The sequence below is a fragment of the Bacillus rossius genome, chromosome 14 (assembly GCF_032445375.1).
Source record: "Bacillus rossius redtenbacheri isolate Brsri chromosome 14, Brsri_v3, whole genome shotgun sequence".
Classification (NCBI taxonomy): domain Eukaryota; kingdom Metazoa; phylum Arthropoda; class Insecta; order Phasmatodea; family Bacillidae; genus Bacillus; species Bacillus rossius.
In genome coordinates this window covers 42,440,328-42,456,843 of record NC_086341.1, presented here as the reverse complement: position 1 = coordinate 42,456,843, position 16,516 = coordinate 42,440,328, and the positions used below count along the sequence as shown (strand labels likewise).

Genomic DNA, 16,516 nt, shown 5'->3' with positions numbered 1-16,516 from the left:
TAGTAACAGAGAGACTCACACGGCGCTGAGGCCGGGAGACGTCAGGCCCAGGGTAGTAACAGAGAGACTCACACGGCGATGAGCCCGGGAGACGTCAGGCCCGGAGTAGTAACAGAGAGACTCACACGGCGATGAGGCAGGGAGACGTCAGGCCCGGAGTAGTAACAGAGAGACTCACACGGCGATGAGGCCGGGAGACGTCAGGCCCGGAGTAGTAACAGGGAGACTCACACGGCGCTGAGGCCGGGAGACGTCAGGCCCAGGGTAGTAACAGAGAGTCTCACACGGCGATGAGGCCGGGAGACGTCAGGCCCGGAGTAGTAACAGGGAGACTCACACGGCGATGAGGCCGGGAGACGTCAGGCCCCGAGTAGTAACAGGGAGACTCACACGGCGATGAGCCCGGAAGACGTCAGGCCCGGAGTAGTAACAGGGAGACTCACACGGCGATGAGCCCGGAAGACGTCAGGCCCGAAGTAGTAACAGGGAGACTCACACGGCGCTGAGGCCGGGAGACGTCAGGCCCGGAGTAGTAACAGAGAGACTCACACGGCGCTGAGGCCGGGAGACGTCAGGCCCAGGGTAGTAACAGAGAGACTCACACGGCGATGAGCCCGGGAGACGTCAGGCCCGGAGTAGTAACAGGGAGACTCACACGGCGCTGAGGCCGGGAGACGTCAGGCCCAGGGTAGTAACAGAGAGACTCACACGGCGATGAGCCCGGGAGACGTCAGGCCCGGAGTAGTAACAGAGAGACTCACACGGCGCTGAGGCCGGGAGACGTCAGGCCCAGGGTAGTAACAGAGAGACTCACACGGCGATGAGGCCGGCAGACGTCAGGCCCGGAGTAGTAACAGAGAGACTCACACGGCGCTGAGGCCGGGAGACGTCAGGCCCAGGGTAGTAACAGAGAGACTCACACGGCGATGAGCCCGGGAGACGTCAGGCCCGGAGTAGTAACAGGGAGACTCACACGGCGCTGAGGCCGGGAGACGTCAGGCCCAGGGTAGTAACAGAGAGACTCACACGGCGATGAGCCCGGGAGACGTCAGGCCGGGAGTAGTAACAGGGAGACTCACACGGCGCTGAGGCCGGGAGACGTCAGGCCCAGGGTAGTAACAGAGAGACTCACACGGCGATGAGCCCGGGAGACGTCAGGCCCGGAGTAGTAACAGGGAGACTCACACGGCGATGAGGCAGGGAGACGTCAGGCCCGGAGTAGTAACAGGGAGACTCACACGGCGCTGAGGCCGGGAGACGTCAGGCCCGGAGTAGTAACAGGGAGACTCACACGGCGATGAGGCCGGGAGACGTCAGGCCCGGAGTAGTAACAGGGAGACTCACACGGCGATGAGGCCGGAAGACGTCAGGCCCGGGGTAGTAACAGGGAGACTCACACGGCGATGAGCCCGGGAGACGTCAGGCCCGGAGTAGTAACAGGGAGACTCACACGGTGATGAGCCCGGGAGACGTCAGGCCCGGAGTAGTAACAGAGAGACTCACACGGCGATGAGGCCGGGAGACGTCAGGCCCGGAGTAGTAACAGGGAGACTCACACGGCGATGAGCCCGGGAGACGTCAGGCCCGGAGTAGTAACAGGGAGACTCACACGGCGATGAGCCCGGGAGACGTCAGGCCCGGAGTAGTAACAGGGAGACTCACACGGCGATGAGCCCGGGAGACGTCAGGCCCGGAGAAGTAACAGAGAGACTCACACGGCGATGAGGCCGGGAGACGTCAGGCCCGGAGTAGTAACAGAGAGACTCACACGGCGATGAGGCCGGGAGACGTCAGGCCCGGAGTAGTAACAGGGAGACTCACACGGCGATGAGGCCGGAAGACGTCAGGCCCGGAGTAGTAACAGGGAGACTCACACGGCGATGAGCCCGGGAGACGTCAGGCCCGGAGTAGTAACAGGGAGACTCACACGGTGATGAGCCCGGGAGACGTCAGGCCCAGAGTAGTAACAGAGAGACTCACACGGCGATGAGGCCGGGAGACGTCAGGCCCGGAGTAGTAACAGAGAGACTCACACGGCGATGAGGCAGGGAGACGTCAGGCCCGGAGTAGTAACAGAGAGACTCACACGGCGATGAGGCCGGGAGACGTCAGGCCCGGAGTAGTAACAGAGAGACTCACACGGCGATGAGGCCGGGAGACGTCAGGCCCGGAGTAGTAACAGAGAGACTCACACGGCGATGAGGCCGGGAGACGTCTAGCCCGGAGTAGTAACAGAGAGACTCACACGGCGATGAGGCCGGGAGACGTCAGGCCCGGAGTAGTAACAGAGAGACTCACACGGCGATGAGGCCGGGAGACGTCAGGCCCGGAGTAGTAACAGGGAGACTCACACGGCGATGAGGCCGGAAGACGTCAGGCCCGGAGTAGTAACAGGGAGACTCACACGGCGATGAGTCCGGGAGACGTCAGGCCCGGAGTAGTAACAGGGAGACTCACACGGTGATGAGCCCAGGAGACGTCAGGCCCGGAGTAGTAACAGGGAGACTCACACGGTGATGAGCCCGGGAGACGTCAGGCCCGGAGTAGTAACAGAGAGACTCACACGGCGATGAGGCCGGGAGACGTCAGGCCCGGAGTAGTAACAGAGAGACTCACACGGCGATGAGGCCGGGAGACGTCAGGCCCGGAGTAGTAACAGGGAGACTCACACGGCGATGAGGCCGGGAAACGTCAGGCCCGGAGTAGTAACAGGGAGACTCACACGGCGATGAGCCCGGGAGACGTCAGGCCCGGAGTAGTAACAGGGAGACTCACACGGCGATGAGCCCGGGAGACGTCAGGCCCGGAGTAGTAACAGAGAGACTCACACGGTAATGAGCCCGGGAGACGTCAGGCCCGGAGAAGTAACAGGGAGACTCACACGGCGATGAGCCCGGGAGACGTCAGGCCCGGAGTAGTAACAGGGAGACTCACACGGCGATGAGGCCGGGAGACGTCAGGCCCGGAGTAGTAACAGGGAGACTCACACGGCGATGAGGCCGGGAGACGTCAGGCCCGGAGTAGTAACAGGGAGACTCACACGGCGATGAGGCCGGGATACGTCAGGCCCGGGGTAGTAACAGAGAGACTCACACGGCGATGAGGCCGGGAGACGTCAGGCCCGGAGTAGTAACAGGGAGACTCACACGGCGATGAGGCCGGGAGACGTCAGGCCCGGAGTAGTAACAGGGAGACTCACACTGCGATGAGCCCGAGACGTCAGGCCCGGAGTAGTAACAGGGAGACTCACACGGCGATGAGGCCGGGAGACGTCAGGCCCGGAGTAGTAACAGGGAGACTCACACGGCGATGAGGCCGGGAGACGTCAGGCCCGGAGTAGTAACAGAGAGACTCACACGGCGATGAGGCCGGGAGACGTCAGGCCCGGAGTAGTAACAGGGAGACTCACACGGCGATGAGGCCGGGAGACGTCAGGCCCGGAGTAGTAACAGAGAGACTCACACGGCGATAAGGCCGGGAGACGTCAGGCCCGGAGTAGTAACAGGAAGACTCACACGGCGATGAGGCCGGGAGACGTCAGGCCCAGGGTAGTAACAGAGAGACTCACACGGCGATGAGGCCGGGAGACGTCAGGCCCGGAGTTGTAACAGGGAGACTCACACGGCGATGAGGCCGGGAGACGTCAGGCCCGGAGTAGTAACAGGGAGACTCACACGGCGATGAGGCCGGGAGACGTCAGGCCCAGGGTAGTAACAGGGAGACTCACACGGTGATGAGCCCGAGACGTCAGGCTCGGAGTAGTAACAGGGAGACTCACACGGCGATGAGCCCGAGACGTCAGGCCCGGAGTAGTAACAGGGAGACTCACACGGCGATGAGGCCGGGAGACGTCAGGCCCGGAGTAGTAACAGGGAGACTCACACGGTGATGAGCCCGAGACGTCAGGCTCGGAGTAGTAACAGGGAGACTCACACGGCGATGAGCCCGAGACGTCAGGCCCGGAGTTGTAACAGGGAGACTCACACGGCGATGAGGCCGGGAGACGTCAGGCCCGGAGTAGTAACAGGGAGACTCACACGGCGATGAGGCCGGGAGACGTCAGGCCCGGAGTAGTAACAGGGAGACTCACACGGTGATGAGCCCGAGACGTCAGGCTCGGAGTAGTAACAGGGAGACTCACACGGCGATGAGCCCGAGACGTCAGGCCCGGAGTAGTAACAGGGAGACTCACACGGTGATGAGCCCGAGACGTCAGGCTCGGAGTAGTAACAGGGAGACTCACACGGCGATGAGGCCGGGAGACGTCAGGCCCGGAGTAGTAACAGGGAGACTCACACGGCGATGAGGCCGGGAGACGTCAGGCCCGGAGTAGTAACAGAGAGACTCACACGGCGATGAGGCCGGGAGACGTCAGGCCCGGAGTAGTAACAGGGAGACTCACACGGTGATGAGCCCGAGACGTCAGGCTCGGAGTAGTAACAGGGAGACTCACACGGCGATGAGGCCGGGAGACGTCAGGCCCGGAGTAGTAACAGGGAGACTCACACGGCGATGAGGCCGGGAGACGTCAGGCCCGGAGTAGTAACAGGGAGACTCACACGGTGATGAGCCCGAGACGTCAGGCTCGGAGTAGTAACAGGGAGACTCACACGGCGATGAGGCCGGGAGACGTCAGGCCCGGAGTAGTAACAGGGAGACTCACACGGTGATGAGCCCGAGACGTCAGGCTCGGAGTAGTAACAGGGAGACTCACACGGCGATGAGGCCGGGAGACGTCAGGCCCGGAGTAGTAACAGGGAGACTCACACGGTGATGAGCCCGAGACGTCAGGCTCGGAGTAGTAACAGGGAGACTCACACGGCGATGAGGCCGGGAGACGTCAGGCCCGGAGTAGTAACAGGGAGACTCACACGGCGATGAGGCCGGGAGACGTCAGGCCCGGAGTAGTAACAGAGAGACTCACACGGCGATGAGGCCGGGAGACGTCAGGCCCGGAGTAGTAACAGAGAGACTCACACGGCGATGAGGCCGGGAGACGTCAGGCCCGGAGTAGTAACAGAGAGACTCACACGGCGATGAGGCCGGGAGACGTCAGGCCCGGAGTAGTAACAGAGAGACTCACACGGCGATGAGGCCGGGAGACGTCAGGCCCGGAGTAGTAACAGGGAGACTCACACGGCGATGAGGCCGGAAGACGTCAGGCCCGGAGTAGTAACAGGGAGACTCACACGGCGATGAGTCCGGGAGACGTCAGGCCCGGAGTAGTAACAGGGAGACTCACACGGTGATGAGCCCAGGAGACGTCAGGCCCGGAGTAGTAACAGGGAGACTCACACGGTGATGAGCCCGGGAGACGTCAGGCCCGGAGTAGTAACAGAGAGACTCACACGGCGATGAGGCCGGGAGACGTCAGGCCCGGAGTAGTAACAGAGAGACTCACACGGCGATGAGGCCGGGAGACGTCAGGCCCGGAGTAGTAACAGGGAGACTCACACGGCGATGAGGCCGGGAGACGTCAGGCCCGGAGTAGTAACAGGGAGACTCACACGGCGATGAGCCCGGGAGACGTCAGGCCCGGAGTAGTAACAGGGAGACTCACACGGCGATGAGCCCGGGAGACGTCAGGCCCGGAGTAGTAACAGAGAGACTCACACGGTAATGAGCCCGGGAGACGTCAGGCCCGGAGAAGTAACAGGGAGACTCACACGGCGATGAGCCCAGGAGACGTCAGGCCCGGAGTAGTAACAGGGAGACTCACACGGCGATGAGGCCGGGAGACGTCAGGCCCGGAGTAGTAACAGGGAGACTCACACGGCGATGAGGCCGGGAGACGTCAGGCCCGGAGTAGTAACAGGGAGACTCACACGGCGATGAGGCCGGGATACGTCAGGCCCGGGGTAGTAACAGAGAGACTCACACGGCGATGAGGCCGGGAGACGTCAGGCCCGGAGTAGTAACAGGGAGACTCACACGGCTATGAGGCCGGGAGACGTCAGGCCCGGAGTAGTAACAGGGAGACTCACACGGCGATGAGCCCGAGACGTCAGGCCCGGAGTAGTAACAGGGAGACTCACACGGCGATGAGGCCGGGAGACGTCAGGCCCGGAGTAGTAACAGGGAGACTCACACGGCGATGAGGCCGGGAGACGTCAGGCCCGGAGTAGTAACAGAGAGACTCACACGGCGATGAGGCCGGGAGACGTCAGGCCCGGAGTAGAAACAGGGAGACTCACACGGCGATGAGGCCGGGAGACGTCAGGCCCGGAGTAGTAACAGAGAGACTCACACGGCGATGAGGCCGGGAGACGTCAGGCCCGGAGTAGTAACAGGAAGACTCACACGGCGATGAGGCCGGGAGACGTCAGGCCCAGGGTAGTAACAGGGAGACTCACACGGCGATGAGGCCGGGAGACGTCAGGCCCGGAGTAGTAACAGGGAGACTCACACGGCGATGAGGCCGGGAGACGTCAGGCCCGGAGTAGTAACAGGGAGACTCACACGGCGATGAGGCCGGGAGACGTCAGGCCCGGAGTAGTAACAGGGAGACTCACACGATGATGAGCCCGAGACGTCAGGCTCGGAGTAGTAACAGGGAGACTCACACGGCGCTGAGGCCGGGAGACGTCAGGCCCGGAGTAGTAACAGGGAGACTCACACGGCGCTGAGGCCGGGAGACGTCAGCCCCGGAGTAGTAACAGGGAGACTCACACGGCGATGAGCCCGGGAGACGTCAGGCCCGGAGTAGTAACAGGGAGACTCACACGGCGATGAGCCCGAGACGTCAGGCTCGGAGTAGTAACAGGGAGACTCACACGGCGATGAGGCCGGGAGACGTCAGGCCCGGAGTAGTAACAGGGAGACTCACACGGCGATGAGGCCGGGAGACGTCAGGCCCGGAGTAGTAACAGGGAGACTCACACGGCGCTGAGGCCGGGAGACGTCAGGCCCGGAGTAGTAACAGGGAGACTCACACGGCGCTGAGCCCGGGAGACGTCAGGCCCGGAGTAGTAACAGGGAGACTCACACGGCGCTGAGGCCGGGAGACGTCAGCCCCGGAGTAGTAACAGGGAGACTCACACGGCGATGAGCCCGGGAGACGTCAGGCCCGGAGTAGTAACAGGGAGACTCACACGGCGATGAGCCCGAGACGTCAGGCTCGGAGTAGTAACAGGGAGACTCACACGGCGATGAGGCCGGGAGACGTCAGGCCCGGAGTAGTAACAGGGAGACTCACACGGCGATGAGGCCGGGAGACGTCAGGCCCGGAGTAGTAACAGGGAGACTCACACGGTGATGAGCCCGGGAGACGTCAGGCCCGGAGTAGTAACAGGGAGACTCACACGGCGATGAGCCCGAGACGTCAGGCTCGGAGTAGTAACAGGGAGATCCACACGGCGATGAGCCCGAGACGTCAGGCCCGGAGTAGTAACAGGGAGACTCACACGGTGATGAGCCCGGGAGACGTCAGGCCCGGAGTAGTAACAGGGAGACTCACACGGTGATGAGCCCGGGAGACGTCAGGCCCGGAGTAGTAACAGGGAGACTCACACGGTGATGAGCCCGGGAGACGTCAGGCCCGGGGTAGTAACAGAGAGACTCACACGGCGATGAGCCCGAGACGTCAGGCTCGGAGTAGTAACAGGGAGACTCACACGGCGATGAGCCCGAGACGTCAGGCCCGGAGTAGTAACAGGGAGACTCACACGGTGATGAGCCCGGGAGACGTCAGGCCCGGAGTAGTAACAGGGAGACTCACACGGCGATGAGCCCGAGACGTCAGGCTCGGAGTAGTAACAGGGAGACTCACACGGCGATGAGCCCGAGACGTCAGGCTCGGAGTAGTAACAGGGAGACTCACACGGTGATGAGCCCGGGAGACGTCAGGCCCGGAGTAGTAACAGGGAGACTCACACGGCGATGAGCCCGAGACGTCAGGCTCGGAGTAGTAACAGGGAGACTCACACGGCGCTGAGGCCGGGAGACGTCAGGCTCGGAGTAGTAACAGGGAGACTCACACGGCGATGAGCCCGAGACGTCAGGCTCGGAGTAGTAACAGGGAGACTCACACGGTGATGAGCCCGGGAGACGTCAGGCCCGGAGTAGTAACAGGGAGACTCACACGGTGATGAGCCCGAGACGTCAGGCTCGGAGTAGTAACAGGGAGACTCACACGGCGCTGAGGCCGGGAGACGTCAGGCCCGGAGTAGTAACAGGGAGACTCACACGGCGATGAGCCCGAGACGTCAGGCTCGGAGTAGTAACAGGGAGACTCACACGGCGATGAGCCCGAGACGTCAGGCTCGGAGTAGTAACAGGGAGACTCACACGGCGATGAGGCCGGGAGACGTCAGGCTCGGAGTAGTAACAGGGAGACTCACACGGCGATGAGGCCGGGAGACGTCAGGCCCGGAGTAGTAACAGGGAGACTTACACGGTGATGAGCCCGAGACGTCAGGCTCGGAGTAGTAACAGGGAGACTCACACGGCGCTGAGGCCGGGAGACGTCAGGCCCGGAGTAGTAACAGGGAGACTCACACGGCGATGAGCCCGAGACGTCAGGCCCGGAGTAGTAACAGGGAGACTCACACGGTGATGAGCCCGGGAGACGTCAGGCCCGGAGTAGTAACAGGGAGACTCACACGGCGATGAGCCCGAGACGTCAGGCTCGGAGTAGTAACAGGGAGACTCACACGGCGATGAGCCCGAGACGTCAGGCTCGGAGTAGTAACAGGGAGACTCACACGGTGATGAGCCCGGGAGACGTCAGGCCCGGAGTAGTAACAGGGAGACTCACACGGCGATGAGCCCGAGACGTCAGGCTCGGAGTAGTAACAGGGAGACTCACACGGCGCTGAGGCCGGGAGACGTCAGGCCCGGAGTAGTAACAGGGAGACTCACACGGCGATGAGCCCGAGACGTCAGGCCCGGAGTAGTAACAGGGAGACTCACACGGTGATGAGCCCGAGACGTCAGGCTCGGAGTAGTAACAGGGAGACTCACACGGCGCTGAGGCCGGGAGACGTCAGGCCCGGAGTAGTAACAGGGAGACTCACACGGCGATGAGCCCGAGACGTCAGGCTCGGAGTAGTAACAGGGAGACTTACACGGCGATGAGCCCGAGACGTCAGGCTCGGAGTAGTAACAGAGAGACTCACACGGCGCTGAGGCCGGGAGACGTCAGGCCCGGAGTAGTAACAGGGAGACTCACACGGCGATGAGCCCGAGACGTCAGGCTCGGAGTAGTAACAGGGAGACTTACACGGCGATGAGCCCGAGACGTCAGGCTCGGAGTAGTAACAGGGAGACTCACACGGCGCTGAGGCCGGGAGACGTCAGGCCCGGAGTAGTAACAGGGAGACTCACACGGCGATGAGGCCGGGAGACGTCAGGCCCGGAGTAGTAACAGGGAGACTCACACGGCGATGAGGCCGGGAGACGTCAGGCCCAGGGTAGTAACAGAGAGACTCACACGGCGATGAGGCCGGGAGACGTCAGGCCCGGAGTAGTAACAGGGAGACTCACACGGTGATGAGCCTGAGACGTCAGGCCCGGAGTAGTAACAGAGAGACTCACACGGCGATGAGCCTGGGAGACGTCAGGCCCGGAGTAGTAACAGGGAGACTCACACGGCGATGAGGCCGGGAGACGTCAGGCCCGGAGTAGTAACAGAGAGACTCACACGGCGATGAGGCCGGGAGACGTCAGGCCCGGAGTAGTAACAGGGAGACTCACACGGCGATGAGGCCGGGAGACGTCAGGCCCGGAGTAGTAACAGGGAGACTCACACGGTGATGAGCCTGGAAGACGTCAGGCCCGGAGTAGTAACAGGGAGACTCACACGGCGATGAGGCCGGGAGACGTCAGGCCCGGAGTAGTAACAGGGAGACTCACATGGCGATGAGGCCGGGAGACGTCAGCCCCGGAGTAGTAACAGGGAGACTCACACGGCGATGAGCCCGGGAGACGTCAGGCCCGGAGTAGTAACAGGGAGACTCACACGGCGATGAGGCCGGGAGACGTCAGGCCCGGAGTAGTAACAGGGAGACTCACACGGCGATGAGGCCGGGAGACGTCAGGCCCGGAGTAGTAACAGGGAGACTCACGCGGTGATGAGGCCGGGAGACGTCAGGCCCGGAGTAGTAACAGGGAGACTCACGCGGTGATGAGACCGGGAGACGTCAGGCCCGGAGTAGTAACAGAGAGACTCACACGGCGATGAGGCCGGGAGACGTCAGGCCCGGAGTAGTAACTGGGAGACTCACACGGTGATGAGGCCGGGAGACGTCAGGCCCGGAGTAGTAACAGGGAGACTCACACGGCGATGAGGCCGGGAGACGTCAGGCCCGGAGTAGTAACAGGGAGACTCACACGGCGATGAGGCCGGGGCAGTCGCCGAAGAAGCTACGCCGCAGCACGTGCTTGTAGCGGTCAAGGGTCGGCATGGAGGGGCGGTGCGGCATGTCCTCCTCGTCGCGGAACACCTGCTCCACGAGCCGCGGCTCGAACAGGAACACCATGTCTGGGCGGCCCAGCAGCCCTGAGAGCCGCACCACCGGCCCGTACCGCGCCAGCAGCCGGCGACACACCTCGTCCAGCCGCTCTATCGTGTAGTCTCCTGCAGACAACCACTCCCTGCCTCAGCTCGAGACCTCTTCCATGCAATCTATCGTGTAGTCTCCTGCAGATAACCTCCCCCTGCCTCAGCTCGAGATATCATACAATGGCAGGAGCACACCTCATCCACCCACCCGTTGGTGTAGTCTCCTGCAGATAACCTCCCCCTGCCTCAGCTCGAGATATCATACAATGGCAGGAGCACACCTCATCCACCCACCCGTTGGTGTAGTCTCCTGCAGAAGATAATTTCCCCCTGCCTCAGCTCGAGATATCATACAATGGCAGGAGCACACCTCATCCACCCACCCGTTGGTGTAGTCTCCTGCAGAAGATAACCTCCCTCTGCCTCAGCTCGAGATATCATACAATGGCAGGAGCACACCTCATCCACCCACCCGTTGGTGTAGTCTCCTGCAGAAGATAACCTCCCCCTGCCTCAGCTCGAGATATCATACAATGGCAGGAGCACACCTCATCCACCCACCCGTTGGTGTAGTCTCCTGCAGAAGATAACCTCCCTCTGCCTCAGCTCGAGATATCATACAATGGCAGGAGCACACCTCATCCACCCACCCGTTGGTGCAATCTCCTGCAGGAGATAACCTCCCCCTGCCTCACCTCGAGATATCATACAATGGCAGGAGCACACCTCATCCACCCACCCGTTGGTGTAGTCTCCTGCAGAAGATAACTTCCCCCTGCCTCAGCTCGAGATATCATACAATGGCAGGAGCACACCTCATCCACCCACCCGTTGGTGTAGTCTCCTGCAGAAGATAACTTTCCCCTGCCTCAGCTCGAGATATCATACAATGGCAGGAGCACACCTCATCCACCCACCCGTTGGTGTAGTCTCCTGCAGAAGATAACCTCCCTCTGCCTCAGCTCGAGATATCATACAATGGCAGGAGCACACCTCATCCACCCACCCGTTGGTGTAGTCTCCTGCAGAAGATAACTTCCCCCTGCCTCAGCTCGAGATATCATACAATGGCAGGAGCACACCTCATCCACCCACCCGTTGGTGTAGTCTCCTGCAGAAGATAACCTCCCCCTGCCTCAGCTCGAGATATCATACAATGGCAGGAGCACACCTCATCCACCCACCCGTTGGTGTAGTCTCCTGCAGAAGATAACTTCCCCCTGCCTCAGCTCGAGATATCATACAATGGCAGGAGCACACCTCATCCACCCACCCGTTGGTGCAATCTCCTGCAGGACACATCCCCTACCTCAGCTCGAGACCTCATACAGTGCCAGAAGAATTCCTCATCCACCCGTTCGTTCGTTTTCTAATGCAGCTTTCACGCACAGTCTACTTCACCTGCCTCTCAGTACATAGATGACAAATACTTGTTAAAGTTCTCATGTTTCCAGGAACCAGTGACGTATCTCATGCAGCCACACTTAACCTATGTCTTCTGTGGCATGCGTGCAGCCGTCAGAAAGAATTCTCTTCGCAACAGGACCACACTGTCCACAAGCGTGTCACCTGCACTATCTAAGAAACTTGTCTTAAACCAATGTATATTAATGTCATTGGTACATACTGTGGAAACCTCATCAATCTGCTCGCTTAAAGTATCTTGCATCACACCTAACCAGTTTTCATTCCCTACTCCTAAAAGCTACATCGAATTTATACCATAGGTCTATACTCTGTAGAAGTCAGTAGCATAATTACTGAAATCGTTTGATACACTCCTTCAATTTACATTTACTATCTCAAACACCTTCCTAACTTCACCATATGGGAATTTTGTGTGTCAGAAATCAGTAGTCCACAATATCAACTCGTAGCCATTAAATTTTCTAAACAAATCTGGACCCTAAAGAAGCATACCTTTATACCAGTGGTCCTTTTAAACCGGAAATAAGTTGCAATATATAAGCCATTAACTAGTAAAGGTCATACTATATGCTTGCATTATCATTAACCATTCTGCCTCATAAGCCAAAGCAGTTTACAATAAATGGTCAAACTGCATCAGAAACCAGTGGTACAAGATATTCATCAGATGAGACATGTAGCCTGACACATGAACTGCCTCAAAAACCTGCCTTGAAATGTTACAACACTAAAATAACAAAAAGCCAAACAATCAAGACACCAGTGTCACACAATAACCAACTGCTGATATATGTATTCTCCTAAAACTTGCCCGCACTGCCCCAAAACCTGCCTCAAAATGTAGCAACATTTCTTCTCTATTTTACTTGACAATACTATCATCTTTTGGAATTATTTCTGTACTCGCTCGATCGTCCAGTCCCTTGTCGAAAATCTCAATTCTTAGCAACAAACACTTATTTACCATGGAACTTACTTTACAAATAGTGTTTTATGTTTAATCATAAAGCTGATTTCAAAAATGGTCTGAATAAACCATTAACAAAATAAGCAAAACACTCATGCTTATTTTGGCAGTTTTAGACAGTGTTTAGAGAATAAATCTGTCCTTTTCAGCTGTGATCACCAAGAAGTCACACTATTCATATGATGGATTTTATTTTTATGGTTAGATAAATTTTTCTTTTCTGCCATTACAAAATATTATTTATTTATGTAAAAAAAATTATTCACAATTTCACATTTATAGTATCAGCATACATAAATCCAAGCAAACAGCATTACTTAGTACTGTAGTGCGGTTTAAAATTACAACGGGTACGTGCAAGCGACTTTAAGCAAGGTATTCAAAAGAGAAAGAAATAAGAATCTCAAGATGCCATATTATAGTTATAAGTTATTATTACAGAATAACAACTTTATATCATTTAGTATAAAAATGTTTCCTTTGTAGGCAAAGAGATTAGCATAGACAGTAACAGTGGTTATATTGTTATTTGCCAAAATTGTAGTAAAATTTAAAATAAATTCCATTCTAAATATCAATGACTTCACATGGAAATCTACTCGCATTTGTGGCAGAGATAGGCATACCATTAAATTTTGTACAATGCTTTAATAAAGTCAAATTTCGAAAAACAAAAGCTATAGAACTAGGTATATTGGCTTGAAATGTGCTGAAACCAAGATGGCGTCGCCGGGTTCCTGACACAGGGATGGCAGCTGCACACTGACCCACGAGCGGCAGGAACCTCCAGGTGTTGCCCAGCAGGGGGAGCGGCCTGGGGCCAGGCACCTCGGCGTAGGGGCGGGCCGCGTCCCACCTCGTCGCGCCGGCCAGCTCCGGCAGCGCACCTGACGTCACCGCCGAGCAGTTGGTGCGGCCGCCCGCCGCCAGGGGAGCTGCCGCCGCGGCCCTCCGCAGCGCGCGCGCCGCCATCTTGTAGCGCCCAACTTCGCCTCCTCCTCCTCCTCCACAGATCAACTGCGCACGATACCAGTGTGTTGTTGTTGTTGTTGTTGTTGTTGGGAGTGAAGCAAGTCAGAATTTAAATTCGGGAGGGAGGGAAGGCGGAAAAGAATAAATTTGTCTGCTGTTTGCTTAAAAATTATTTCATTTTGTTGGTGGGAATGATATAGTTTTTAGGATTCCGGAAGGGGAGGGAGGATGTACATTACCACAATTTCCACCTCCCACCCATTTGCGTACAGCTCTGGTTGAAGCTGAGTGCTAAATACGAGTAAAGGATATGTCTAGTACGTTGGTGTTGAATTTTTGCTCTTCATTTTCTCGGTATCAATATTATTTCAAGTCTGTTCTGTTATTTTTCAAAAGATACCCCTCTTCCAATTGTTGTTCTGGCATAAATATTCTCAACGGATATTCCTTAAGGGTTCTATAATGAGCGAAAAAAATATTTCAAATACTTAATAGTTATTTACGATGACTTAAGCGTCATTTTACACCAATCATATTACACTGAGCGATTATATGTTGAATTTATTTGTGACAGAACAGCAAATGAGAGTTAGGTATCATGTTCAATAAGAGTACTGGACCTTAAATAACAGTTGTATCAAGGCAATTAAAAATAATAATGTCAGCGAGATTTCAAGTACTCGCCATTGATGTGAAAAGATATAACCTCGGTAACGAGCAAATTCATGTGTTCTCATATTTCATGTTGCAAAAAAAAAACTTATAATACGAAACGCGGACACGAACTTAAAGGAGGATTATTTTAAATAATGCCAAATGTGATAAATATACCGATCAATAAAATTTTCGCTTTACAATTACATACCAAAATTGCTGGACGCGAATAACAGACTTACTTTCTGCGCCCTCCTCTAGAATGCGCTGCCTGAATCGTATACGTTGCTTGGCACCATCAGCCACAGATGACAGCACGAAACAAACGAAAATATTAAAATATTAGAAACGGCCTCGATAAAAGCGATAAAGTCTTGAAAAAAAATTGGTTGTCTGTAAAGTCGGTTTATGGACGATAGTTTAACGTGACGTCATAACAAAACATTGATGAATGATTGATCCAAAAGAAAATTAAATATCCAATTCCGCCTGAGTCTGAGCCGTAATAGGTTTTTGCAACCAAACCATTTAGGCGTTAAAAATATGTTATTCTTTGAGGAAGTATTTTTTTTAATTTTTCTATCTTTTGTATGATATAATCTATCTCTGCATACTTTTATGGATAAAATTGAATAATTTTTCATTTCATTATCACTATTTTGTATGGATACAAAGAAGGAGTGAAATGAAATCTACAATTTAATTGATAAATTTACTTTTATTTGCACTCATTAATTCAAATATGTTTATTACTTTTGTAGTGTCGCGCGCGCCGTATTTATTTTTACAAGTACAAAAATGAAGGTATAGCGGCGGCGGGGCTTTAATCCATCAATCTTTGGATTGGTAGTCAGCTATACTAACCGCACGGCCACGAGGCCATATCGGAAATGTTTGTTTCAGATGTTGTATATATATGTATAAAAATTTGTTTTGTGTTGTGGAAGTTTTAAAAACGTATGTAGTCCGCCATGTTTATTTCTTATAGTGGTAGGCGGGAAATTTAAAATAAATTGTCGGCTGCTAGTCAGCCGCCATGTTTATACTAACTTCAAGATCGTCAAGAATGTTTTACGCTTTTTCGCAATTACACATTTAACGACGAAGTTTGTTGGTCGTGAAATTAAACGTGGATTTTAATAAAAAATCCCTTGCAGTTAATAAAATAAGTATTAGTAAGTTTAAGAAAGAATTTCGGCTTTAATCTCCAACCCAGACGCTCGTGGTGCGCTGGGGCCGAGATTAAAATTCGTCGAGAATATTTTACGTTTTTATGTCTTCCAGTGCTCAAAATAATATGCAATTGTGGCCCCGGGCACGAAATGTTATTTATAATTCAGTAATAATAACACCCCTCGCGATAAACAAAGGAAAATATGTATTAACGAGTGCCTGATTTCCGCGGAAGACAATGATAGTAACGGGACACATCGTAGTGGGACATTGTGCGTAACGGGACACTTTTTCGTGCATGCAGCCAGCGTTCATCGATTTATTAGACGTTGTCACGTCAAAAATTCTAAACTCCGGCTTTGGACCTGATTTTCTACAAGGAAATTATTTTAAAGTACTGTCAATTTAGTTAAAATTCACTAAACAACTAATCTTTTAAAGTTTTCGCACATGGTAGATGTTATAAATTAAAAGCATTACTAAAATATTAACCTGAAACATTTTAAAACACACATTGTAACTCTTCAGTATATTTGTTTTTGCTTAAACTGAAATTAGTCTGTAAATACTGCCTACAAACAAACCTTAACATTACACCTTGTTGCTGACTTATTAGCGGATGTACCCAATGCTGGCAATATTTTTTTTTTTTAATTTAGCACGTAAGTTTCGAACAAGGAGTACAGGAAGGCGTGCCAACTCTAGGACATCCATCTCGACACTGCGACAGAAGTGACGCTCGGGCGAAAGGTCGCGTGACTGTCGCCTGAAGCCGCGACTTTCGGTCACTCAGTCGCTGCGACAGAGAGTCGCCCGCGTAT

At 55.1% G+C, this 16,516-nt stretch overlaps 1 protein-coding gene across 1 annotated transcript in view; it reads right to left on the bottom strand.

Moving 5' to 3' along the window:
• Window positions 1-10,493, bottom strand: part of LOC134538787 (probable cytochrome P450 301a1, mitochondrial) — a 94,906-nt gene extending 84,413 nt beyond the window's left edge. The window contains exon 1 of the mRNA XM_063380279.1: window positions 10,330-10,493. Within this exon, the coding sequence (XP_063236349.1) occupies window positions 10,330-10,478 (149 nt within the window). The 5' untranslated portion in view covers window positions 10,479-10,493. The remainder of the gene's footprint in view (window positions 1-10,329) is intronic.
• Between the last annotated feature and the right edge of the window lie 6,023 nt (window positions 10,494-16,516).